Source organism: Myotis yumanensis, unplaced genomic scaffold (assembly GCF_028538775.1).
Source record: "Myotis yumanensis isolate MYYU_CA2020_CCGP unplaced genomic scaffold, mMyoYum1.0.hap1 SCAF_8, whole genome shotgun sequence".
Lineage (NCBI taxonomy): Eukaryota > Metazoa > Chordata > Mammalia > Chiroptera > Vespertilionidae > Myotis > Myotis yumanensis.
In genome coordinates, this window is record NW_027223759.1 from 31349473 (window position 1) to 31377449 (window position 27977).

At 45.2% G+C, this 27977-nt stretch overlaps 1 protein-coding gene across 5 annotated transcripts in view; it reads left to right on the top strand.

Annotated features, from left to right (window-relative positions):
• Window positions 1-27698, top strand: part of EIF4E2 (eukaryotic translation initiation factor 4E family member 2) — a 38725-nt gene extending 11027 nt beyond the window's left edge. For 2 of the 5 annotated variants that reach the window (XM_070422404.1, XM_070422408.1), the window contains 5 exons: window positions 4114-4218; window positions 6119-6271; window positions 6368-6504; window positions 13036-13113; window positions 19626-27698. In XM_070422404.1, the coding sequence (XP_070278505.1) occupies window positions 4114-4218; window positions 6119-6271; window positions 6368-6504; window positions 13036-13081 (441 nt within the window). In that variant the 3' untranslated portion in view covers window positions 13082-13113; window positions 19626-27698. Of the gene's footprint in view, window positions 1-4113; window positions 4219-6118; window positions 6272-6367; window positions 6505-8221; window positions 8488-13035; window positions 13114-19625 lie in introns of those variants that run through there. The other 3 variants (XM_070422403.1, XM_070422407.1, XM_070422405.1) reach the window with 2 other exon arrangements.
• Window positions 27699-27977: the final 279 nt, after the last annotated feature.

Sequence of the window (27977 nt, forward strand, 5' to 3'; positions counted from 1 at the left end):
AGAAAGAAAGAAAAAAGCGCATTGAGACTGGGTAGGAGGTGTGGAGGCGCCAAGAGCAGAGGTGCGGAGGCGTGCGAAACAGGCTGGCAACTGGGTGCGCTGTTTTTTTCAATTGGAAGGGAGCTATAAGCTCCCGACTGCTCTGAACTCCAGTTTCCGGCGAGACTCTGGGGACCCAGACTCCTAAGGGGAGAAACTGGACTGTCCGGCATCGGGTCGGAAAGCGAGGGTGGCTTTCTCGCAGAGGTGCTCACAGGGATCATTGTTACTGCATGGGGGCACGGGACACGGAGACCCGGAGACATGAAGACAGCTGACTGGCAGCCATCGCTGTTTGCTCCACCCTGGTGATTCCCTGAGACCCCGCTCCACCCAATTTACAACCCCACCCAAGCTGTGCGCAGAGGCTTTTGCATATGAATGGCCTGTCCTTTCGCAGCCTAACCTAACAAACTGCAGCTGGGTCAGAGAGCTCCAAAACTTTCAAACCCCAAACAAAGAGGAGAAATCTGCAGATCTCGCTGTAGCTACTGCTGGGTGGCCTCTTTGCACCTCCTTGGAGATCCAGGAGCCAGTGTACCTAGTGGTCAGATACCAGATTTTAATTCCTCACATCCATAAGTGTCATACTCAAGAGGCAGACTCAGTGAGCACCAAAGCCCCACTGAAGCAAGTCCTGCCCCATAAGGGTGTCTCCAGCACAGCAGTTCTTCCACTGTAGACACAGCTGATTCTCACAGTCAATTGTCCTGGAGGTCAATTCCTCCCAGTGATACCAACAGCAATCAAGGCTTAACTACAACAAGACTGTGCACCCAGCCCACAAAGGGGTGCACCACGAGTGTCCACCTCAGGTGATTGGGGAGGCTGAGCCACTGGGCCCTATAGGACACCTACCACACAAAGCCACTCTATCAACACAGGGAAGCAGCCAAAATGCGGAGACAAAGAAACATGTCACAAATGAAAGAAATGGAGGAAAGCAAACTCCCGGATATAGAGTTCAAAACCACAGTTATAAGGTTACTCAAGAATCTTCTAGAAACCTCCGAGGAACTTAGTGAGACCTCCGAGAAACTTAATGAGAATGCCAAAAAAAATGGAAAAGGACCAGTCAGAAATTAAGCATACACTGTCTGAAATAAAGAATAATATACAGAAATTCAACAGTAGACTAGAGGATCCCAAGAATCAAATCAAAGATTTGAAATACAAGGAAGCAAAAAACACCCATCTGGAAAAGCAAAACGAAAAAAGAATCCAAAAATATCAAGATAGTGTAAGGAGCCTCTGGAACAACTTCAAACGTACCAACATCCGAATTATGGGGGTGCCAGAAGAAGAGAGAGAGCAAGATATTGAAAACCTATTTGAAGAAATAATGACAGAAAACTTCCCCTACCTGGTGAAAGAAATAGACTTACAAGTCCAGGAAGCACAGAGAACCCCAAACAGGAGGAATCCAAAGAGGACCACACCAAGACACATCATAATTAAAATGCCAAGGGCAAAAGACAAAGAGAGAATCTTAAAATCAGCAAGAGAAAAACAGTTAGTTACCTACAAGGGAGTACCCATACGACTCTCAGCTGATTTCTCAACAGAAACTATGCAGGCCAGAAGGGAGTGGCAAGAAATTCAAAGTGATGAATAGCAAGAACCTACAACCAAGATTATTCTACCCAGCAAAGCTATCATTTAAAATTGAAGGTCAGATAAAGAGCTTCACAGACAAAAAAAAGCTAAAGGAGTTCATCACCACCAAACCAGGATTATATGAAATGCTGAAGGGTATTCTTTAAGAAGAGGAAGAAGAAGAAAAAGGTAAAGATAAAAATTATGAACAACAAAGTGACAACAAATACATATCTGTCAACAAGTGAATCTAAAAAGTCAGTTAAAAAATCTGATGAACAGAATAAACTGGTGAATATAATAGAAGCAGGGGAATAGAAAGGGAGTGGACTGACAATTCTTGGGGGCAAGGGGGTGTGAAGGGTCCGGGAAGAGATTGGACAAAAATCTTACACCTATGGATGAGGTCAGTGGCGGGGGGTAAGGACATGGGGTGGGGTGGGAACCAGGTAGAGGGGAGCTGTGGGGGTGGGGGGGAGAGGTACATCTGTAATAATCTGAACAATAAAGATTTATTAAAAAAAAAAAAAGATTGTGATTGCACAATTGTATAGTCTGGCTATAAGATTGGAGAAGGCCAAACCATTAATGAAGCAATGCTTGATTGAGGAACTGGGGATGGTTTGTGTACCTTTCTACCCCACAGCTCCTCTCTAATTCCTAATTTACAGTGAGCCAGTTTCTACTTGGTGTACTTTATTTCTTCCCACTGTGTTCAGGTTGAAAAGATAATTGCTCATTGTATACATTTGACCATTTACTATCCCTTATACAGTTAAGCATAGCAGTTGCTGAGATGAGAGACTGCACGAAAGTCCTACAAATGGCACTCATTCCTGACTTCTTTGTAACATGAGACACTGCCTATGTTCCTGTTCTTAGACGACTGAAGGGACAGCTGTTGCACACAGTGTAAGGTCTCTTAGTTGCTAACCAGTTCTAGAAATATGACCTGAATCTCTGTGTACTCAGTATCCATTTTCAGCTACACAATTCTGGTGTCTTCCTCTGTGTCTGTTTAGAGCCTCCTGGGCAATGTGTTGGCAAATACCAGTTGTTTCTCTCCAGACTATTCTACATCTTCTCTTTCCTCCTAAAGTGTGCCTCTTCACTGGCCAGTACTTTGTAGGTGTCCTCTGTGAGACAGAGAGGTAGGGAAGTAATGTCGCAAGGCACCACTGAGAGGAACAGGAAGGACTAGCATGATGAGTATAAATAAGTCTGCAATTGCTAGAGAAGGGTGTTGTCTGCTTTTCTAACAGGACTTTGAAGGAGAGGCAAAGAGAAACATAAATGTTCTAGTAAGAAAAGGGACTTAAAGAGAACAGACTGAAGGTTGTCAGAGGAGCAAGGGGTTGGGGGATTGGGTGAAAAAGTTGAAGGGATTAAGAGGTACTAATTGGTAGTTACAAAATAGTCATGGCAATGTAAGGTACGGCATAGGGAATATAGTTAATAATATTGTAATAACTGTGTAAGGTGCCAGGTGGGTACAGGAAATATTGGGAGAATACTTGATAAATATGTGATTATCTAATCACTATGCTGTATACCTTAAACTAATACAAAATAATATCGAATGTAAACTGTAATTGAAATAAATATATATATATATGAATGAGAGAAGAAAAGGGACTTAAACCCTAAATATTAGAGGCTAAGTCCTGCTTGGTTTTGGACTGTCCTGGCCTAAGAAAGGCACCATGATGCAGCATAGTGCATGTGGTTGATTTTATCACTGTGCTCAGTAACTAAATAGAACTAAAATGTATTTCACTGTAGCTAATGCTGTATTTGAGTAAACAGTCTTTGATCAAGAGGGTGTTTAGGCCCGGCTGGCGTGGCCCAGTGGTTGAGCATCAACCTATGAACCAGGAAGTCACGGTTCGATTCCTGGTCAGGGCACATGCCCAGGTTGCGGGCTCGATCCCCAGTGTGGGGCATGCAGGAGGCAGCCTAACCATAATTCTCTCTGATCATCGACGTTTCTCTTTCTCTCTCTTTCTTCCTTCCTCTCTGAAATTAATAAAAATATTTTTTTTTAAAAAAGAGGATATTTGGTTCTAAAAAATGCATTCAGACTGAGGTTATGTGGCACTTAATATACCTTAGAACTAAAGGGTTTCCATTATGTAAAACAAGGTCCTCCTCATAGCATGTCGTGGTTATCCTGTGGCCTCTGCAGGAGGATGCATATTGGCTGGTGTGACTTCATCAGCCAAGGTTCCTGGCTGAGGCCTTAGAGTTTTTCTTGTATCAACAATATTACATTTTCTTTTTATCCAGCTATACCATATGCTTTCATCTAATATGCCTTTCCTCCCACACAGTCCTCCAAATGAAAATGTGTATCCTTCCAAAGTATAGCCTATAACAGTGTGTCTTCCCTGTTTATGCTTTTCTCTTAGATAAGTCTTGCATTCAGGCAAAGAAAAAGAAAAGTCACACCTTCTGTACTCTGGGGCCCTCTCTTCACAGGTGGAGCAATTCTGGAGGTTTTACAGCCACATGGTACGTCCTGGGGACCTGACAGGCCACAGTGACTTCCATCTCTTCAAAGAAGGAATTAAACCCATGTGGGAGGTGAGGACTAAGGGCCTCAGCAAGTAGAGGGTTTTTTTTTGGGGGGGGGGGGGGGGGGGAGATGGGGAGGCTAGCCCTGCCAAGGTTAAAAAGTACTTTAAAGCCTTCTTTCAAAACTGCATTACTGTTTGGTACATCCTTAAGAGCTGGGACCTCCAGGAAAAGATACTAGTGCCATTGCTTGTCTGGATGGGTTGGTGCTGGGTGGTTTTGAAAGATTGTTTCATCACTAAAATGGTATGTAACAACATTAAAGGATAGATTTCATTTTTAAAATTTTTTTAAAATATATATTTTTATTGATTTCAGAGCAGAAGGAAGAGGGAGAGAGATAGAAATATCTATGATGAGAGAATCATTGATCAGCTGCCTCCTGCATACCCCACACTGGGAATCAAGCCTGCAACCCAGGCATGTGCCCCGACTGGGAATCAAACCACGACCTCCTGGTTCATAGGTCGACGCTCAACCACTGGGCCACAATGGCTGGGCTGTTTTTTTCCCTTATTCCTGTAGAATTGGCTGTGTGTGTAGTATATTACTCTAATATACTTAGGATTAAAGTGGGTAAAAAATAAGCTTACAGGCACTAATTGGAGACCCAGAGCTGATCTCTGCTTTGCTGAAATCCATCTTTTATTCTGATACCATGGCATTTTTCTAGAAGACAAATGTGATCACACCTTCCCTCCCATCCACCCACCCACAAAATTACAAATGTTATGCAGCTCTCCGTTGCTCACATGATCTTGCAGCTAGTTTACCTTTCAGGCCTCGTCTCCCATCATCTCCACATCTTCCCTTTGGTGCTGCTGGACCTTCCTTTGACTCTCCCCATCTCACAGATTCATGCTCTTCCCAGTGCCTTCAGCCTCTTCACCTGCTCTACCTGGCTGACTCCTGTGTCCCTCAAGACCCAGCTTAAATGTTTCCTCTTCTTGAGTATTTTCTGGAGGTCTCATTCTTTAATTTACTGTGCATACCTCTGATACAGCAGCTCTCAACAGACTATCCTGCTGTAATTAATGTTCTTGTCTGTCTCCTCAACTAGACTGGGTCTGGGAGAGACTGTGGCTTCCTATTTGTGTCTTTGGGACATGAGGACACCTGGTAAACTCTTAGCAAAGTGAGGAATGAAAATAATTAAAGAGGCATGATCTGTGTTTGAGATCTGACATTTTATTTTGATTACTAAAGTAGTTTCAAAAAAGGATGTTTCTTTTTTTTTTAATCCTCACCTGAGAATATGTTTATTGATTTTAGAGAGGAAGAGTGGGAGAGAGAGAAACATCGATGTGAAAAAGTAACGTTGATTGGTTGCCTCCTGTGCATGCCCCAACCGGGGATCAAACCTATAACCTAGGTATGTGTCCTAATTGGGAATTGAACCTGCAATCTTTTGGTGTACGGGGCGATGCTCCAGCCAACTGAGCCACCTGGCCAGGGCAGAATTCTTTTTTTTTTTTTTTTTTTTTTTTTTTTTACTTTATTGATTCTTTACAGAGAGGAAGGGAGAGGGATAGAGAGTTAGAAACATCGATGAGAGAGAAACATCAATCAGCTGCCCCCTGCACTCTCCCCACTGGGGATGTGCCCACAACCAAGGTACATGCCCTTGACCGGAATCAAACCTGGAACCCTTGAGTCCGCAGGCCGACGCTCTATCCACTGAGCCAAACCGGCCAGGTCCAGAATTCTTTTTAAATCTTATGTTCAGCCACTTTTTGTAATGGCTTGTATAAGGATCCCCACCTTGTTTTTCTTTGTTTTCTGTCTCTTCCTACCATTTTTCCTATAAAGTTGAATAATTGGAAAGTGATAAGACCTTTTAGTGTTCATGCAAAGGAAAAAGGAGCTGTGAAACCATATTTTAACTTTAATGCTTTCTGTCTTTTTATAGGATGATGCAAATAAAAATGGTGGCAAGTGGATTATTCGGCTGCGGAAGGGCTTGGCATCGCGTTGCTGGGAGAATCTCATCCTGGCCATGTTGGGGGAACAGTTCATGGTTGGGGAGGAGATCTGTGGGGCTGTAGTCTCTGTCCGGTTTCAGGTAAGCTTCCTGCGGGCAGGTCTGGTTTCATGTGTTGCCTTTGCTCTCCTCACTGCCTCTGGTTTGCTTTGATGAGTCCCTCTGTTCCTCCTATAGGAGGACATTATTTCAATATGGAATAAGACTGCCAGCGACCAAGCAACCACAGCCCGAATCCGGGATACGCTTCGGCGAGTGCTTAATCTACCTCCCAACACCATTATGGAATACAAAACCCACACCGACAGCATCAAGTACGTGTTGGGGGGGCTTGGGGGTGCATATCCCTAACCTTAGCAGAAGTAGGTTCTTAGTTGGGTCCGGAGGAATACGGTCATACAGGAGACTGACTTGTGGAAAAAGTACAGAGCAGTCTTCCCCTCTAATGCTTCTGGCCACTTGTAGCAGCTCTTTGCTGGTGAGGCTCCCTGCTTACCTCACTGTACCAGAGAGAGCCCCTCTGCAGAATCCCAGTTGCAGTGCCTGGGCTTGCTTTATTTCCATGGGCTGTCTTGTCTTTCATTGGCTAACCACTGTCTTAAAATGAAAGACAAAGTGCTCTCCTTTTTCTTGCTTGTTTTTAAAGATAATTTCACTGAACAAGAAGGTCCTCCCTGTCCACTCCAACCCCTACTTTTGCATGTCTTTTTAACCTGTTAGCTTCAGTCTGTTTCTTTGTCCTGGGAAATTAACGTCTTATCAGGAATGTGACTCCCATTTCCTTGTGTGTAGAGCTGAAATCCTAGAGGAAGCAGATGGAGTGTTTGTGAGAGTAGAATCTAAGAGAAGCATGAATGCCAACAGGAAATAAGCTTTGCTTTGCCCTCTTCCTAGGACTTAGGGGAATGGAGCCAGACATCCTCACAGAATCACTGGTTACGGTTGCTCCTTCAGTGATTGAGTGTCAGGAATAAGTTCAGGTTACTATGATGAATTTGTGGGAGTGGCTGTTAGATTTTCTCAAAACTGGACGGAGAGCTAGCCAACTAGGAGTCGGGACTTTTAGGGTTAGTGCTCTCCTTTGACTCCAGCATCATTGTGTGCCTTTGGCAAGTCTCTGCCACTCTGCTTCAGTTCCCCCGTCTGTAAAATGGGGGATAATGATAACTTTCCTAACGGGGTTGTTGGGAGGCTGATTGAATCTTGGTAATGGAAGGTCCTCAGATGGAGACGGCTCTTACAGGGCCAAGTATTATTGTTGCTGTCATCATCATCATCATTAGAAATGATATCATCATAATGTTATTCTTATTAAAGACCATAATGAGCCCAGTGATGGTGTTCAGCAGACAGACCACTTTAGGAGTCTTTTTCCCATGCAGTCACAGATAATGTTGTGGGTGGAGTTAGCTAAAACTAGCTAAGGGCCAGTTTTTAACTGGGAACACTGCCATAGGAGTTTGTTCATAATCGAATGGCTGCTTATGACTCATTGAAGCAGCCAGGAGTTATTAGCTGGCCATTGCCCTGGTTGCTTGACTTAGCAGTCCTGTGTTAGCATTGTTTTTCTCTAAGCACATTTTCCCTATTCTTTGTTCTGGGGTAGAAGTAGTTTCTGCCCTCCAGCTAGACTCAGTCCAGGCTGGAGAGGTCCACACCTACTTTTTCTAGGACTCTTACATTCAAGATTTCTAAAACACCCCCCATTCCCCCCAAAAGCAAGCTTTTCACCTGGATAGGAAAGGGAAAGAGGTATTTTTCAACTTTCCCCTCTCCACTGTTCTACCTTGCTAATGCCCTGAGGCAGTTTTTCCTGACTTAAAGAACTGTATTCAAGTCCTTACAGAGTCTAGGAGAGCCTGTGGGCTTTTTGCCTTAGACTACTGCTCGCTGCTTTATCCAGAGGTCTGCCTAGTACTCCAGCCTGCAGCTACAGGGACCAGAAAACCCTCCTTGACACCCAGATGCTACTTTCCCTGCGTCTCCCTCTCTTTCCTCTCCCAATGTGCCAACCTTTTGCACTTCCACTAGAATGCCAGGCAGGCTGGGCCCCCAAAGGCTCCTTTTTCAAAACCTCTGGAAGCCGCGGTTGAATGTGCCATGACCTTCTCCCTCTCTGGATGGCACCATCATTGAAGCTGGCATCATCGGAGTCTCTTGTTCTGTTGGCGTGCTACCTGGAAGATTCTTCTGTCCTGGACAAGAGGAATTGGAAGAGCATTTTATGTTTTAAGAACAGGCTGACACACAGCAGCTACTACAACAGCTGAGATCACTTAATAAATGGTGCTAAACTAGCTTGTCTCATGCTCTTGCTCTTTATGGTGCATCAAAGAAGTGGCTTTTCAGACTGACTGTCACCATATTAAGGAACGGCACAGACTTCTCCATGGAGGGCCATTGGGGGAATGCAGCCTCATTTCCATAAGCCCATTGTACAGTGTCATGTGGTATTTGTTCTACTTCTCCTGAGGCCTGACATAATGAGGAGACATCTAGCTCTCAACATGAGACCCATTTTCTGGTACTTGAATTTCAGTCTCCATCTAGTCACGCTGATTAATAAGAACAGTGATTTCTGATGTAGAATTCAGCTTGAAAGTCCTTAAGGTTGGAAAGGGGGGGGATCCTCGGCCTTTGCTTTGCTGACGTCATTTGCCTTTACTTCAAAGAAATCTCTTGCTTGGAGGTAAATTCCTGCTTCCATCTGTGTGTGGCTGTACATATATAGCTTCCTTGCTTGGTGTTAATGGGGTTTTCTCACTGCCAGGGCTGCCCAAGCCACAAGCTCTTTGCCAGTCTCTCCCTTCCGCTTTCCCTTCAGGGCCAGGTCATCCTCCTCTTTGGGCTAACTCTGCTTGCAAGGTCTCAATGTTCTAGCCCTTCCCATTCTCCCAGGGTAATTGTGCCTTAGAATCTGAGGAGGGGAAGCATCTTCATCCTCCGTGAGTTTGCTCCTTAGGGTATCTGACTGCAGCACGTGCCAGCCCCTCACATGCTTTGTGGCTTGGCTTGTGTAACCTGCAGCTTGGCCTGCAGGCCCTAACCTGCATGTACAATTGCAGCAGGCCTCATGTTACTTCAGGCTTTCTTGGGAGCTACACCAAAACCAAAAATAAACATTTTTGCAGACACTGGGTCAGGTTGCCTGATAGTATCTGTGAAGGTGGCTATGGGCGTAATGTGGAAGTTTCCAAAGTGGCTGTTCCATTCTGGCAGCGACACCCTATGCTTGTACCATCCTGACTGACCCACCAGTCTCCACGTGGCCTGTGATCCCACAAAACACACATTGGGACAGCACCCTGGGCTCAACTTTCTGGAGGTGTTTGTGTCATTGCTTCTTTGTTTATTGCAAATACAAAATTGTTTGAAGTCTCTAGAAAATGGTATGTGGAAATGCCTAGTCTCTGTTTTCAGCATTTGTCAAAGAGTTACCTCTTAAGGCCTTTTCCCTCTTGCCTTCTGCTATTATGTTACATGTATTGACCTTAATTTCAGCTAATATAATTGGTCCAGGGGATGAGCTTGACATCACCTTCCTAAGTTGATCAGAAAGCACCAAATTGACCTTGAGCCCCCTCTGATCCTTGTCACATGTGAACAGAAGTCAGAACTGGTCTGCTTTGCTCCCTTCCTGTGCCTCTCACAGGTATGGCTTTGCTTGAGCCAAGGAACAGCAGCTCCTGGGACTTGAGAATTTAAGGGAAAATGAAGGAAAAAGGTATTCTGGAGAATACTCCCAAGTGTTCTGGTGGGACTTTTTGTAGGAGTAAATTTCTCAGTGGCCTAGATTTCTCAGTCAAATATACCTCCACCTTGCTGTGTTTCCAATGTCCTTTTTCAACTGTTTGGTTTTCCAGCCTGCCCCTAATCACACTGCTTGTGGCCTTTTCCTGCTGCGCTCCTAGGTGAGCTGAGAGGCACACACTGCTGCTCACATCACCAGAGCTGCCTTGCTACAGAGGGGACGCCTGCCTGCTGCCTCCTACCCTTGTGTTGCCAATAGCAGGTCCCACTGAGAAATGGGAAACTTGTTAGGTGGAGTGTTCGCTTCAGGTGCATGGCTCCTAATGAGGCCAATCGCAGTTAAGGTTTTATAGGTTTGGGTCCTCACTGTGTCCTCCATTTTGAGAAGAAATCTAAGACAGACTTGCAACCCAGAATCGTGGGACCCTCAGGATAAAACTGGGCACAGTCTTTTGTGAGGAAATAACTTTTGGAATAGTGCCATTGAATCCCTTTGTGCATCTGGCCCGGATGGAAGAGGGGAAGACAGGGCCAGCTTCACTCACCTTCACTCAGTGGGCCACAGTGTTGGGAAAAGTGACCAGACCTCTCTGCAGAGAAAGTTGAGGGTAGGTGACTTTATTTCTTTATTCTAGAGGAGAAATGGGTCAAATCATGGGGAATTTCTTTAAACTTGTTTAGATTTCATTATACTTAAACATGGAAATTTGTAGGCAGCAACCAAATATCCCTTGTGTTGTGGCCAAATCAGCCTGGTGGCACTGGATCACACCGGTGTTAACTGCTGGCCTGCCTTATGAAAGATACTCCTTACTGATGTTCAAAGTAAAGAAAGCCCAGACTAGCAGGAGGCAGAGCTTGTCCATGAGTATTGAGGGCCAGCTGAGTGCAAGACTATGAACAGGCTTTAGGGGGTGGGAGGGTGGGACACATTCGGAGTTACACAGAAATGGACCTCTGCTCTCAGTTTGCTTTCTGGTAAGTGAGCTGAAACAAGAGTGGTCTTTAAAGGACTCTTTTGACTATGTCATTTGAAATTGTTCAGAATTCTCTGTAGGCTATATTAATCTCAGTTATTCTTTTAGAAGCTTCATTCATATGAACTTAACATTTACTAGTAACTTCTTTTTTTTACCTTTAAAAGAAGCAAGTTTTAATATTACCAGAATGATTGGAATGTCATATGGAAAAGAGCTAGAATGTTCGCACCTAGCTTTAGGCAGGTGATTTGTTGGCCTACATTGTACCAGTGAATATGACCAACTAATTTATTTTCACTGTATCCATGTGAGGAAAATTCTTCACCCAGATTCCTCATGTTAAGGTTTAATATGTGAGGAAGATATTTCTGAAGAAAATGGGAGGCCAGTTTAATACCAGAATGGATTAGTGTAGGTTTTTGACAGAGAACTCTGTTTGGACTAGTGTAGGCCTTTCTGGAAACAAAAGGATACAGGAGATGAAGCTTCAACACAACCATGTAATTTCTCTGGACATTTATGTCGCTTAAGATAGAATTTAAATCTCAATGTTAAAATGAGAGAGGGGTTCCTGGGTCATTGCCCAAGCATCAGATTTTGCTTTGCCCTTGTCTTAATTTGGAATGAAGTGAAAGGGCCTTCTGATGTCACGCCTGGACTCACAGAGTTCGTCATCGCGTTCCCGTCACCAGGATGGGCTGTGAAACAGATTTCTTGATGTGGAAATTGTTTGTGAACTAACAGAGACTGGCACGCTTGTTTGGTGGTTTTATACTTTCTTCAGTTACCATGTATTTGTAATTTTGGTAATACTCTCTGAAGAAACCATTAACTGCACATCAACTTCTTATTTTAAGAGGTAGATCATGACCTTATAAATGCTCCTGTTCAAAAGGGAAATACTGATGAAACATGTATAAGTATCACCTAGAAGAGTGAATTTGTTGTGCAAAGTCTCTGTATTTAATCTCTCACTATTTAAAAAAGGAGAAAAGCTACCTTTAGAAGGTGTGGTAAAAATTGTATTTTAGTGGCCATAATCTAAGCCTGTAGTAAGTGACACAATATGTTGTCATCCTGGGTATTGTCATCCCTTTAAACCAAGGATGAATAATTGACAAAAAGGAATTTTAGATTTAAAAGCCTCAAATAACTATATATCTATATATGTGTGTGTGTGAGTGTGTGTGTGTGTGTGTGTGTGTGTGTGTATATCTATATATAATTCCCAGGGGACTTAACAGACATTCTGTCCTAGTGGGGCTGAGAAGTGGCTGGGGCAAAAGTTAGGACATCACTTCCTCAGAAAGCGAGGTGGTAGGGCTTTCGGGTGCATAGGGACTCGGGTCTCCTGTTTTTCAGACAGCAGTCGCCAAGGGCTCTTTGTTGAGCACACTCTGAGAGACTGTGTACCCCTCGGTCACATTCTTAGCCCTCCTAACCCCTGTTTCTGAGTTAATCAGCGTGGAATTCATGAGCATTGTTCCTGGAAATGTTGACCTGTGACCTGCACAGCTTAAATTTTTCTTTCTTACACAGCTTAAATTTTAAGAGACTTACATGGGTATATTCTGAAACAACCTGGTACAAATTTGGGGTCTGAAGTTAGAAGGGTCAGAAGGTTGGAAATGTGAAAACAGAGGTAGTTTCCCCATTGCATCTTTAGACACCATAATGCTGTCGGGTCCCTGCCGTTAACCTCAAGGTGAGGCCCGATAAGAAAGTTCCTGCCACCTGTCCTCACCTCCCACTGCTGCCCTTGCTCCAGACAATCGGGGGTGTCTTCTGTGATGGTTGAGCTTAGCTCTGACCTCATTGGCCTCCCCGGTGGACTTGTTGAAGGAGTGGATACAAAGCCTCGCGGGAATAGTGAGGGCCAGTCTTCACCAGTGGAGCCTCCAGGACAGGTGTCAGCTGTCCCTAAAGGCACTGGCATTACTGTGAATCTGAGGGAAAGTCCAGGTGGGAACGCTCATTGCTCTGCTTCCAGGTATTATGGGCTGCACTCGACCTTGAGGGTATCTGGAATGGGATGTGGGGTTATGTGTCTGTTCTCTCTGTTAAAAAGCTTTTGATCTGAATGTGCTATTATGTTTTTTGTCTCTGGTTTGCCAGGGCCTGGGAGGAGTTTCATGGCCTGGTGAACAGCAGCGGCCGCTGATCGGACGCTCCCCTCTGTCTCTCATACTCAGGGTAGGGCCTTGTCAATCTTCTCTGTAACCTTTTGACATACCTCTCAGCCATAGGATCCCTCTTTCCCAGGGGTTGTGCCCTCCCCACTTACCCCCGCGTTGTTCTGCCAGCATGGAGTCAGCTCCAAATCAGCTCCAGCCTCTCTGACTGATTGTCAGTCTCAGAAAACACTGGGTCCAGACATGTCTCAGGGTGAACCCTGGGCAGGCCACTTAACCTCACTGTACCTCCGTTTCTCACTTGGAAAGTGAGGTTTCACTGACTGACATCTCTCAGATCTCTTCTGATGACAGCATTTCAAGATTATAAATGTGCCACAAGTCCTTTTTCTTTTGCTCAGATGTGGCCATTTTAAACCATCTGACAGTGTCCTGTGACTTACATGGAGTAGGTGAGAGGTATGTCTCTTGCTTGCTGGCGGTGTTTGTCAGTTGTGAGGAGCCAGTGGTAGAACTTTGATGTTTTCGCAGTGAGAGGGCGGGGCAGATGCCAGGCTCCATAGGAGACAGCTCCTGTGTGTACTGTAATAACCATCGCACGTTTCCCAGCAGGGAGAGGCCTTGGGATGTTGAAGGCCAGGCCAGATGAAGCATTCACTGGGAGAACATCTGTATATCTCTTTGTTGAGCAACACTCAACATGTCTGCTGCTGCAGCAGGGAAGTTGAGTGCATTTATTCAGGATGAGAGGGGTAGATGGAAGGATAGGCCTGACCTGAGATTGTTTTCCTGGACATCACCCCCCATCCCATCACCACCACCACCACCATTCCTAAGAAAGGATTTCTAAGTATGGAACAGATCACATCAACAGTAGTAGCTGCTTCAGAACTCCACCTTCCCAGGGAGGAAGTGAGGCTTTTCAAGAAGAGGAGACCTGCATTCCACAGATGGGCTAGAAGAGAGAGGATGACACTGTGAGGGACAGAAGCTGGCGGCCAGGGGTCTGAGGACTCGGGATAGACAACAGTCCCAGAACTCCTGCACACAATCATGATGCCACTCACACCTCTTTTTAAAACAGTTTAATTCCCATATTATAAATTCAATTTTAGATAATACTAGATTTTTTAAAATTGAAGTTTAAAAGGTTTCTCTGTAAAGTGTGGTCAGCATGGAATTCTGGGATGACTGCTAATATGCAGGAGGGATGAAAAGCATCAGCTGTACAATTAAATACATTGATTTGCAGGCTGCAGAACAGATACTTAAAGTTTAATTTTCAGAGGCCTGGTGCTATGTGGAATTGTTTAACTGTTTGAGTCCCAAGCAGCGCAATTGCGCTGCTTGGTATTTCTCGACATAAAATAAAACAAGCGCTATCACGCTGTTTGGGTCTTTTCGTACTCATTTAGAGAAAGCGCAGTTGCGCTGTTTGGGATTCTTCGACAGTGTTTTTTCAATACCCCCGGGGACTCAAACGAATCATATGTTTTCTTGACATAAAATCTCAGCAGCGCAATCGCGCTGCTTGGGACTCAAACGGTTAATAATATTACCATCCATATTTAATTATTTCTGAGATTCACCTTTTTTTATCCCTAAAATTGGAATGCTTACAGTGAACGTAATAAAGATTTTTGTCATAGTTTAATTGGCAACGTTTACTTGTTAAAGTACATAAAATGATGATACCTTTACAAGTCAACAGCATCTTAGGTCCATGAAAAAAGAGCTTTAAAATGAAATTGGAATAATCAGAATGGAAGAAAATTTAAAATTATTCCCTCTTCCTTTAGCTAACACTAAATCCCCCAGAAAAAATTTCAGAGTTGCTTTGAAAAGTCTTATCTGTGCATGATTGCCATTTTACAGTCTATGTTCTCCCTCCTCCCCATTCCCTATCTTTTTTTATGGGAAGATGAAGGAGGTACTTCTGTTCTTTGAGGCACGGACTTAGAAGTCCTAGAGGAGTATTGGAGTCTAACAAAAAAATGCCCAGCTTACTCCATTGTCTTAACAGACCTGAGGTCTTCTTCATATTTCATCTCTATTGATTTAACCTTGAAGGAGGTGCTCCCAGAAGATGCACACACCCAGCTTGTGTTGTTGGAGCTGCCATTTCAGACTCCTCTGACATTTAGGCTCTCATCCTCTCTTTGCATTTTCCCCTTCCAAGTAGATCATGATCTGTGAAGGAATAAAAACTGCTATTTAAATAAATTCTTATTGAACTACAGTACTTTTCCTCTATCTGATACTTTATGCCATTCTATATGGCTGCTAATATTTTAGGACTATTTCATTTGACACCCCCATTACAAATCAGTATTGCCCTTCCAACCATGCCTTCACTTAGAGGTCCCAGTCAGCTGCTGGGAGAGGATTCTGATTACTTCTGTCTGGCTGGCAGACACAGAACAGTGATCTGTATCTTTGGGGAATGAAGTTGGTGTGGTCACTCAATGAGAGATTAGACATTGAAATTGGCCCCACTGCATGTAGGACCTTAGCAGTTTTACTTAATATGCAGGAGGGAGCCCGAGCTGGCCTGGGGTGGACATAGTCAGGAAATGTTCCCCTGAAGTGTATGGATACTTAAGCCCATGGGCCAGTTTGTAACTGCGCTCTCAGACCCCCCATCAGAGCAGACATGCAGGGAGGGCTTCTCTTAGGTAGCTTCCGAGCCCTCCCTAAAGGACCAGAATCATTTTGATGCCCCCACTGGGCATCAACATAGGGGCAGGTTTCTGTAAGAGCAGGAGGCATTTTTCTGAGGAACCGACCACCCTGCTCCCCCATGGCTCCCCCCTCAGGAATTAACTTCCTTATTAGCTCATTTTTTCCCGAGTTTGTACTTGTCCATTTCTCTAGAAGTACAAGAAGGTGATTATTTTGAGGCAGAGTAGATTAGAAAGCTGTTTCAAATGTGAAGTTAGAAGCCAATTATTTCGATGGAGTTCTGCTATTTCTGAGGCCCTGTCATCAGGATAGAGGGTCATCCAGTAGAGAAAGAGTCCCTCTGGCACTGTGGGTCTTTTGGCTCCCGTGTCCTGTGCCCTGGCATGTAAAAATCTTCTGGAATGAGTTAGGATAATGTAGACATATTTTTAAAAATATATAGATTTTATTGATTTTAGAGAGGAAGAGAGAGATAGAAACATCAATGATGAGAGAGCATAATTGATCAGCTGCCTCCTGCACACCCCCCACTGGGGATCGATCCTGCAACCCAGGCATGTATCCTGACCAGGAATCAAGCCGTGACCTTTAGTTCATAGGTCGACACTCAACCACTGAGCCACACTGGTTGGGCTACAGTGGACATCTTGATGTCTGAAAATCCCTTTACTAAATTCACAGATGAGAATGTAAATTTTTTCTTTTTTTAAAAGATCTTTCATATCAAAAACAATAAAACTTTTCTGTTAGTCCACGCACCTTCCCAGCATTGCTAGGTGACTGGAGGGGCTAGCTAGCAGGAGTTCATGCTGGGTTTTCTAAATTTTATTTTGCTTTTAAAAGAACAAAAGCCCATCTTTTTATAAGAAAACAAAAGTCGCTGTGGCCTTTGCCATTTCCTGTCTCCATTCTCCCTTTCCCTCTCTTAATCTCTCTGTGCACTGCAGCTGGGGTGAGGGGCAGAACGGAGGATCAGTCCCAGCTGGTTTGAGGTGAACAAATTCCTCAGACTAAATTTGGTACCAGGCTGTTCTCAGCCTACTTGTTTTAGAAAGGCTGGACCAATGCCAACTGCCACCAGCCTGTCATTGTCAGGAGCCTGTCACCCATCCTGTTGCTCTTTCTGATCCTTTATATCAAACTGGAAAAACAGTTGATTCTCCTGGCTTCTTTGCTCCTCTCCTCCCCTTTTCAATTTTACAGACCTTAGCATGATTATAACGTCTTAGGTTTTCTGACTCTGAAGAGATCTAGACAATATAAATAATCAGAATAAATATTAAATATCTAAATGGGAAATTGTTATAGAGCTCTTCAGTTTACCTGCCACAGAAAGAAGAATTTGTTTCCTGCCCAATCCCAGCACAGTACAGGAATTCTTCCAAAAGATGGTCACCTACTTATGGTGGTGACATCTTGAAAATGCTCTTCACTAACCAGCTGAAAGGGTTCATCCAAACCCTTGTCTGCCATCTCTCTTACGCCAAGATAGATCATTCTCCCATAGTCAGAAAATTCTCTGAATCTACTCCCACACCCGCTGCCTTTCTAGTCACTTATCTTATTTCTCCCTGCTCATTGACTTGTCATCCAATTGCTTAATGGGAATAGAGGTGGCATCAAAAGGAAGAGTTGGGCCCTGGCTAGTTTACTCAGTGGTTAAAGTGTTGGCTGACGGACCGGAGTTGTCTCAGGTTCGATTTCCAGTCAAGGGCACATACCTCAGTTACAGGCTTGATCCCCAGGGCTTGTGCGGGAGGCAACCAATTGATCTGTCTCTCACATCGATGTCTCTCTCTCTCTCTCTCTCTCTCTCCCCTCCCCTCACCCTCCCTTTCTCGCTCCCTCCCTCTCTCTCCCTCTCTAAAAAAAAAAAAAATCAACAGAAAAAAATATCCTTGGGTGAAGATTTAAAAAAAAGGAAGAGGTGAAACAGAGCAAACCATTCCTTCCTAACTACTCCTTTGTTAGAGATGTCCTCTGTCGTGTAGACTCAGTGTTACAGCACATCATCCCAAGAGGGCTCAGAAGTAGCACACACACATTAGTTATACTTGCTTTTCTGTCTTAGGATCAGGTACATTCCTTGTCATTTGCTAGCTATTTCTGGCACCTCAGTGGGGTCTGTCCTTTTATTTATTTTTTATTGATTTCAGAGAGGAAGGGAGAGGGAAAGAGAGAAACATCAATGATGAGAGAGAATCATTGATCGGCTGCCTTTTGCACGGCCCCTACTGGGGATCAAGCCTGCAACCTGGCTATGTGCCCTTGACCAGAATCGAACCCAGGACCCTTCAGTCCGCAGGCCGACGCTCTATCCACTGAGCCAAACCAGCTAGGGCAGGGTCTGTCCTTTTAAAGGGCCTTTTAAAAAAGATGCTCACCCCATTAAGTTCTTTTTGTGTTAAACCTTCAACTCCTTAGATGGAAATCATTGAAGTGCTCAGTAGCCATTGATAAATGAGCTACATGGTCATGCATGTCAGTTATAAAAACACCAGTGGGTTTTTGAGATAACATCAATCTTGCAGAGTTGGTCCACAATAGTTCCAGTTTCCCATCCGTGTACTGTCTGCAGTCACACTCTTTGTGTAGTGAGGGCTGTTAGTCACAGTCAGCCTGCCCCAGCGTGGGGGAGAACCCATCTGCTGATAGCAGGAGAAAACTGCTGCCTGGTTGGGCCGAGCATATTCTTTTATCTGAACCCTTGCCCTATGCCCAATCAGTTGTAATCATTTTAAGATAGGCCTGTTAAAGCCATAGTTTCTAGAATGTGTCATTAAAATTAAAGGGAAATAATGACTTTAAAACCAGGTTAATGTTTCAAAATTTCATACAAATTTAAGTCTTAAGCACTGGCCACAGCAGTAGGTAAGATAAGGTGATCTTGAGTGCCCCTTCCAGCCCTTAGGTTTCCAGATTCAAATGGCAATGTGAACTGCTAAGATGTCATCAAAAATGGACTATGTTTCTAGAACACCTTCTGAAAATGTGTTCCCATTTCTAGTGGGAACAGGGTGGGTACTAGTGGATGGCCAAACGGGTCTGCAGCCAATCGGAGGCAACTAACAGGACACATCTTACAGTCTGTCACACACACACAAGCTTCTCTTTCAAGAATTATAGCTAAGTTTCACCTCTTGGAATATCCCTTTTAAGTTGCTATAAGTTTTGAACCTGGGGGGGAGGTTGTTTGGTTCGAGGGTTGGTTGTTGTTGTTTTTTTTGTTTTTTTTTTAATACATAATACAATCATGTTCAAATTTTTTTTTTTAAGTATGTGTGTGTCTAAAAAAGAGAGAGGTCTCCCTCCCACTCTGACTCCGTCTGCCCAGTTTTCACTGTGTCCCTTCCCCTGCCCCAGGTCACCACTGCTGTTGGTTTCTTATGGAGCCTTACAGAGTTTCTTTATATACAGGCAAATATGAACTATGGCCTTAGTTCCCCCAGCCCCGCTTGCATAAAAGGTAGCATACTTTGTGCACACACTGTTCTGCATCCTAACTTATCCACTTCTCTTGAAGATCTTTCCATATTAGTAGGGAGCTTCCTTGTGTTTTCTAAGCTATCCAGTGTCCCATTGTATGAATGTGCCATTACATTCATATTAACTAATCCCCCTGTTGATATGCATTTGGGTGGTTTCTAATCATTTGCTATTGCACAGTTGAGTTGGAGTATATGAAGGCACTTGGGAGGCCAGTTGCTGTGCCGGCATTAGATTAGTAGGAAGGAGGGTCCTGGACTATGCCACAGTCATGAGGGCCCCAGAGCTGCTTAGTTCAGGTCTCCCGTGTGTGTGTGTGTGTGTGTGTGTGTGTGTGTGTGTGTGTGTGTTGCCTATAGATGATCAGTGTATTGAATGCTCTATTTTCTCCATTTTTTCTTTCAGGGACAATTCAAGCTTTCGAAATACAAAAATCACATTGTGAACGTACACAAGCTGGCAATAATCCTTTTCCTTAAGTATGTGTGTGTTTGTCCGAAATGGATGGGAGGTCTCCAGCTGGTCCTTCCATCTGCTTACTGAAGGGACGTCCCTTTTGCACTCATTCCTGGAGGATGGATTCTGCTAGACACCCTCCAGCATCGCTGACTTTATAAAGTGGAAAGATGGCAAACGTGACTTTGTAATAGACACACTTTTTTTTTAATGGGTTTCTGTGGGGGGAAGTCTAGCCTTTCATTTTGCTGTGTGCTGTCCAGATGCCTCGCAGGCCCTCTGTCATGCTCCTCTCTACTGTACAAAGGGTGTCGCAACCACGTGTACCAGCCAGAGCTGTCCACTGAGACTTGTCAGTATTACGAATGTCTGTGCATCCAGGAAAACTTTTTGTTGGAGGTCCCGGGATAGCTGTAAATGCTCTTCTAGCTTCGCCATTAAATTATTGGGACGTTTTGTTTATTTTGCGCCCCTCTTCCCCCAAGCCCACCACCTTCTGAAAATGTGTTACTGATCTTGCATGGTTTCCTGCCTTATGCCCTCTGTCTTCCCTCGTGTGGGACTCTTTCCTCTTAGGCACTGCTGCACTTAGAACTATAATCCAGGTGGCTACGTCCCCTGAGGCGGCTCAGAAGGTGACTGAAAATTAAACTGGAGCGGCATCTGGTTTGTTGGGAGCAGGATTCTAGCAGAGGTTCTGAGTGTGGGATTTGGAGCTGAAGACAGTGTTGAAACCATTTCCCCAGATGATCAGGGCCTGTGTGAGCAGCCTGTTTCTGTGGGTTCTTGCATACCCCTCATTGAGGAAGGGAAGCAAAAGCTGGTTTTTGCCAGGTAGTAATACTTAGTATGATAAGTTCTGTGATCCTGAAACTGGGACAACTGAAGAAAAGGTGACCATGATAGATGGCTTTCTTTGCAAGGCTGTGCCTGTCTGCAGTGGTTGGAGACCTGCTTTCAGTCCTCGTCACCTGGTATATGTTAGGCTACTGCAGGCATGCTTTAGAAATGACCAGGCATGCATCAGAGAAGCTGGGTCATCTGACTCAGAAGGACTGCAGTCAGAGAGGCCGAGAAGCACCTAGGATTGAAATAAGTACTGAGTACCAATCGTACAGCAACCTCCAAGGAGCACTGTCTTACTAGGCTCTTGTGAGCAGAGATCGAAGTACCTTAAATTAAGGTCTCTCCTAAAACCTATCCTTGCAGACCAGGGTCCTTAGCCACCTGGTCTCAGAGAAGTCGTAGGAGAGTAGCAGGCATTTCCTTATTGTATTTATATTACTCTCCTACTTTCCAACTCCTAAACACCCTCTAATCGCCACTGTTTTGGGATGTTTTTCCCTAAAAACAGAGGAGTACAGGGGCCAAAGGGAGGTGCTTCCGTTATAGGTGAAGTTAGATCGGATAAGATCTAGCAATGATTTAAACTCCAGGAATGTGAAGAATAAATTCTAGTGCCCGGACCATTGTGAAGGGCTCAGGCAAACAAACATAGGAGCAACATGGCTCAAATGGGGAGCAGAGGCTGCCTCCTGAGGTCTGTGTAGCCTCAGGGCGGTCTGTACTTCTGCCTAAACTCAGAATTGCCATGGATATTCCAAAGAGAGCAGACACTTGGGCATCTACCTGACTATTGTGTGGGTGCATGTGCGCAGAGTGTTCTCGAGTGAGGGATTTGCCACGCCCAGTGCTTGGGTGTATTGTCCATGTTCATGTTGCTTTTTTTTTTTTTTTTTTTTTTTTAATCTCATTTGTTCAGATCTTTTACTCTTGTGTTTTCCAGATCTGCTCATGTCTCCCTTCCACTTTTGAAAGTTATTTTTTTCCATCAAAATAGGCTGACCCTATGTTAGGTCAAACCAGAGTTATTTGTTAGGCAGCATCTTACCCTCAGAGCGCTCCAGATACTCTGCCTAACAGCTTCGAATGAGAGCTTGAGGAGTCACTTTATCCACATCACCCATTCTCCAGCCTGGCTTGGGAGGTCTTTTCACTTTCTGACTCCATAGGCCGCTGCTGGGCTGAGACATGACACATGCGTGGTTACGGTTTTGTCTGTTCTAGAGACACGGGGAAGGGTGCACCTAACAAATGTAGACGCTGCTGCTGGGATATGGGGAGTCTCTTTCCACTTTGCACAGGCGGGCTGTTTTCCCAAGACCCCTCTGCTGAGTTTGCCATTTGAAACTGGCCCCTACTCCTCTCCTGTTCTCTTCTCATTTTGTCTTTCTATTCCTGTGTGTGTTTGTGTTTTCCTTGTGACATTGGCAGCAGCAATAAGTTTCTACCCAGAGAGAAGCTTATGGTCCGCAATGCTCTAGGAATGAATTTCTAAGGATCTGCCAGCGGAGAAGCAGAGGCCGTGGCAGGAGAGATCTAGTGTTGCACTTTCAGAGCCATTGTCTACTGCAGTAATAAATGGAAAGTATCAGCAAGAACTGGGTGTGGCCTCTTCAATACAAGGGAAGTGGGTAATCCATGCACAGGTCTTTGCTTTAAGTGCATTCCAGAACAGAGTATGTGGATGATCCAGACAGTGTCAATATCATAACTATGTTATTTAAATATTCTCTAATTGGTATTAATCACTGGCAAAACTCAATTTACATTTGTAATACCAAAACGTGGTTAATTTTAATTCTCAACTTTTGGTAAGAAATATTGGAATGGAAGGAAGTTCAAGGAATTAGATTTTTAAAAAATATATTTTTATTGATTTCAGAGAGGAAGGGAGAGAGATAATAGAAACATCAATGATGAGAGAGAAGCATTGATTGGCTGCCTCCTGCACTCCCCCCAATGGGGCTCGAGACCGCAACCCAGGCATGCGCCCCAACCAGAATCAAACCTGGAGGAATTAGATTTTGAAGTGAGAAGTCACTCCCGGCCTAGGCTTGGAATGTTGATTTAGAGTCAGTAGCTTAGCCCAAAGATGGACATATAGGGTGTACGGATGCCCAGTGCCCATGGGAAACACCAAGAGAAAATGAAACTTGCAGAGCCTCAGTTATTGTGTCTAAAGGATTTAAAGCAATACAGTCTTGAGGCTCTGTTTCAGTAGACAGAAATTTCCTTGCCATGTGTATCAGTCAGGGTCCAAATAGGAGGCAGAAACCTTGCCAGTTATGTTTATAGTATGATAGAATTGTTTACTCAGTAACTAAAAGGACAAAAAGAAAACACTAAAAAATGAAGGAGGTAGCAACTCCAGAAGTGCTGCCTCTGAGGGTGGATGCTACCCACCTGCTGCTGGTGTCTGGGTGTGAATGCAGCTGGTTCTGAGCTCAGACATGGTAGTTGGGCTTGGCTGTGGCAACACATTGCTGCTGCAGAGGCAAAGAAACGGGGCTGGAATCCTGCTGATGGGAGCAGGAGCACAGCCCTTCTCTCCCTCCAGCATTGAGGCTTCCCTCGTGGGTACCCTGCTGGAGAAACCTAAGGTATGCCAGCTGGCAAAGCAAGATATTTGCCCAGTTCTATGCCCAGTATCCCAAAAACAGGTGAGTCTGAGAGGAAAGAGCTTAGTAATTGGTATAGTCCTCCCCTTTAGCCACTCAGTATCTATGCGCACCCTTCTACACATATTTGAACTTTAATAATACCACAAAAGCAACTGTTTCTGCCTAACATAGAATTAATTGCAGTATGTTCTTATCCTCTCCCCAAACAGGAAGTGCAAAGCTTAACAATCTGTGGACCTCTGGGCTGTGTTGATTCCTCTAATTCAGTCACAGTCTCATCTGAACAGAATGTAGAATAATGACACCTAAAGTTTAAAGGGTAAATTAGCTTCCAGTAAAACTTGCATGAAATACTGAGGAAAGAAAATGGTGTGCGTGTAGCACCTCCAGGAGGAGCTGCCATGTACATCGAGAGAGGATGTACGGTCCTACTCATGAGGCTAGAGCTGGTGTTTTATAACTTCTTTGTCCACTTCCTCGCTGTATTTGCTGGCCCTCAGCCAGGACCTCAGCTGGTCAGCATTCTTTATTTGCCATGGTTGATTCACACCTTTACTCCTAAAAGGTCTGAATTGTGCAGCCTTTATTCGTTGCAGTTTTTCATTCATATTTGCTGTTTCTAGAGGATTCTCTGCGTTTCAGCTATGGTCCTTCCTACCCTTATTGTGGGGGAACTTGTGCCCAGGTTTCCCCTCCTAATGCTCCCCAATCAGTGTCCTGAAGAGCCCCAAATGGCCTGGTGAGACTTAATTCACAAGCCATTACTCTCTCCCTTGGCAGAAGCATTCCTCCTTTAAAAACCAAGACCTCCTCGAGAGCAGAACTCCATTTTACACCTGGTTCCTGGGCCAGGAATTGTGGTTGAGGAGAGAGACTCATGCAAAACGGACACTGCAACCTTTAAGGCAGAACCTGCCCTTTCAGGAGACGGTCTTCAATGGGCCAGGCCAGTCTCTTACCAGCTGCTCTGTGTAGTGGGACCTGTGCTAAACCCTGAGAATTACAGGATTGCAAGTCCATTGCTTCACTTCATTTGCTGTGAAATTAGTTTCTTGATTAAAAGTAATATGTGGAACACCATGCTGGTGAACAAGGCATTTTATCAGTCCACAGCTGGCTGTGCGGGGAGAAGCACTGTGAAGGGAATGCAAGTCCACATCCGGGATCTGTGGCTACTTGCATGATTTACCCAAGGGCAGGAGACCTAATCCATCAGCTGTCCCTTGGCCAGTAGATCTTCTTCCTGTCACTGACAAGAGGACTACTCACGCTGATGCTCTAAGAGCCAGAGGCCCGGCTCAGCCTTGGCCTCATCTTGTTCCCCCCGACCCCACTCAGGATGGTTCCTGGAAGGTCCTGAGAGTCCTGCAAAGGCTGCCTCCATCTGTCACCGGGCTGGCCTGGCCCTGCCCGGGCTTTCTGGGGGTCTCCAGGGGCTGGCTCTGTTTTCTTAGGTCTGTTCTTCTTGCTCCCCCATTTGCAGTGCCCTCCACGCCCCAGTTCCAGGCACCCTGGCTGAGGTCCCGGCCCACTCATTGCCAGGCTCCCTTGCTGTCGCTAATTCTGCTGAATATGTGCCTCAGCTTTAGGTTTAAGAAAAGCTTCTTGATCATTTGAGCTGCCTAAAACTGAAGTGGCTGCTCAGATGGTGCAGGTGAGCAAGCAGAGGCCGGAAGGCCACCTGTTGGGGGATTGACCAAGGAGATCCCGGTGGCACACTAAGGGTAGAGCAGATGGCCTTTCAGGCCCTCTTCAATCCTGGGATCTAAGAGTCTCAGAAGTGAGGGTGAGGGAAATAACCTCCCCCTCCTTCCACAGCTACCCTGGCCCTGGGGATACAGTGGTGTCAGGCTCTCGGCTTGTGAGTTTGCCTTGCACCCATGGCAACCGGCAGTCTACCAGCTTGGCCACGAAGGTGCTAAATGTCCAGGCTTTGAGCCCCTGGCCTCCTAGGAAATGCTTGGTGGTGAGCTTTTCCAGACTGCAGCTGCCAGGAAGGGGTAGTGCGTGCTTTGAAACCCACCATGAGCCAGACAGGAAATTCCTCAAGACACAGGTCAACATGAAATGACATAAGATGTTGACTACTCTGCACCTGTTATGCCTCCACCTTCTCTCCCAGGACCTAGAGGCCCAGGGCTCTAAATAAGTACCTACTGCTGCTGCCCTGCCTTCTGCAGCCCCTCTCCCTTCCACCGCCGCCTCCCTCTCCCTTTGGCAATGCCATGTTCTGCTCAAGTCCCCCCCTCCCTCCATACCATCTACACACCTTCCTTCTGCCTCTTCTCCCCCAAATACATTTGTCCCCCTTTCTAAAGGAGGATTTCTTTCCTGATTTTAAACGTGCTCATTAGATAAACTGTGGCTGGTACATCCATACAATGAGATATTATCCTATATAATAAAAGGGTAATATGCAAATCAACCAAACGGTAGAATGACCGGTTGCTATGATGTGCACTGACCACCAGGGGGCAGACACTCAACGCAGGAGCTGCCCCTGGTGGTCAGTGCCTTTCCACGGGGAGCACTGCTCAGCCACAAGTTGGGCTGAAGGCTGGTGAGCATAGTGGCCCGCCTCCACGGCAGCACTAAGCCATCAGACATTCCCCGAGGGCTCCTGGACTGCGAAAGGGCACAGCCTGGGCTGAGAGACACCCCCCCCCCCCCACTCCCAGTGCACAAATGTCGCACGAATGTTGTGTACCTGGCCTCTAGTTCAACAATAAAAAGAAATGAGCTATCAAGCCATAAGAAGACATGGAGAACACTTGAATGTACATTACTAAGTGGAAGAAACCTCAGCACCTCTTTAGGATGAGTTGGTTTTCTTGGACATGCTTCTCATAGCTGCCCTTTCCCTTCATGCCCATGACGCTCTCTTCCCAGCACTGACGCCAATTCATAGTTGTACTTTTAATACATAATCTTCTGTCCTTCCAAACTGCCATAGCCACATAATTATCATCCCATTTTATAGATAAGGAAGCTGAGGATCCAGGAAAGGAAGCAATTTATCAGATTGGGCATCTGGTAATTTCAGTGTCTAGGAAGTGGTGGTGGTGCACCAGGCACCCCATCCTCAGCAGACCCCTCCCTCCAGGGTCTGTGCCAGCTTCCCAAGATCTCACTGTCCCCCTTTGTCTCCTGCTCCATTTTCATCCTCAGCTGGTGATGGAGTCAGGCACCCAGACACTAAGTTGCAGTCCCCCAATCTTGGCAGGGTGTTAAAGAATTAGGAACCCAGTCATTAAGACTCCAAAGTCCCCCGCCCTCCTTCACCATAGGGATGTGGCTTTTCTGTCCATGACTCCCCAGTATCTAGAAAAACACCTTCAATGTGGAAGTTTAATTCCCAGGAGTCAGCAGTGCAGGGTGGGTGGAGAGGGCACAGGCTTTGGGATTAGACCAGCTTTATGGCCTGCTAGCTGTGTGACCTCAGGCAGGTCACTAGACAGCTCTGAGCCTCAGGTCCTCATCTGGGAAGGTAATGACTCCCTACCCCATGAGGTTCCCGTAGCCTCAAGTGAACTGAAGTCTGGAAGAGATCAGCAGGGTCTGACACGTGGTGGGGATCAATGAACAATCATAATAACTAATAAATGTTAATGCCAAAGGGGATGATCTTCCCGGGAGTCTAGGACAAGTCTCCAGGCCCAATGTAATGTGGGTGGCAGCACCGGCTGGTGAGCTGCCATCTGGTGGTAGCTCTGCTTTGCTACACCTCGGCCCAAGGCTAAGGAACAGGAGAGAAAGTTGAGAGCCAGAGACCCCAAGGACCCTTTACCCAGCCGCCCCAGACTCAGGGCTGATTTGAGGGGATAGGCAGGGCTTGGGCTACATGGGTGTTACCTGGGGGTACAGGTTCTGGTCTTCTCACCCTCTTGCAAGATTCCACTGTCACCCCAAATTCAATAGGTCTGAAAAGGAGCTCATGGTCTTCAGCTTGCCCTGGACCTCCCACTCATTTCCCACTACTTTTTAACAGAAAAGAAATTAATTGACTAGCTGAACAATAATGTCTTTCACTTTTAAATGATTCTTGAATTAGCAAACCTCTGAAACAGACTTTAATGTACCAGTATATATCACACTTTAGTATAAGACATGGTGGCGTTTCAAATCACTGAAGAAGTATTACTCAATAAAGGGGCTAGGATGATTAATTAACTATTAAGAATAAGGTAACCTCATCTTCTCCTTTTCTTTTATTAAATATTAATTATTGCCATTCTTCCTTCTATGGTCAAAAAGCCACAGGCAGGTCCACATGAGGTCGTTGGCCTGGGCTTAGGGGTTTTGAATGGGGTAAGGTGTCCTGAGTATCAGGGGCTCATGGGTGAAAGGGTTGGGAAAGTGGTTGTAGAGGGAACAATGAGAACGTAAGCAAACATGTTGAGGGCAATGGGAACCAGGTTTCTCACTGTTGGAAAGGAGGTACAACCTGGAAAGGGGAGAGTGAGAATGACCATGTGGTGTTGGGTTGGAATGGGAAGTATTGGTCTGAAATCACGATTTGCATATATTGATATAGAAATAAATATAGATGTAAATCTGAGTGTGTGTCTGTGTGTTTCTTGAATTAGCAAACCTCTGAAACAGACTTTAATGTACCAGTATATATCACACTTTAGTATAAGACATGTCCATGGTAAAGGCCTGGGAACACACCACACCTGTGACAATGACCACACCCACCATCTAGGTCTTGGTTACTGAACACCATCTCCACTAAAGGGAACGAGGCTCCTTGGACAGATGGAGAAAAGGGAAGATGGATGAACCTGGAATATTCTTAATGCCAGAGAATCAGGAAGTGCCCCCAAATGTCAGGGCG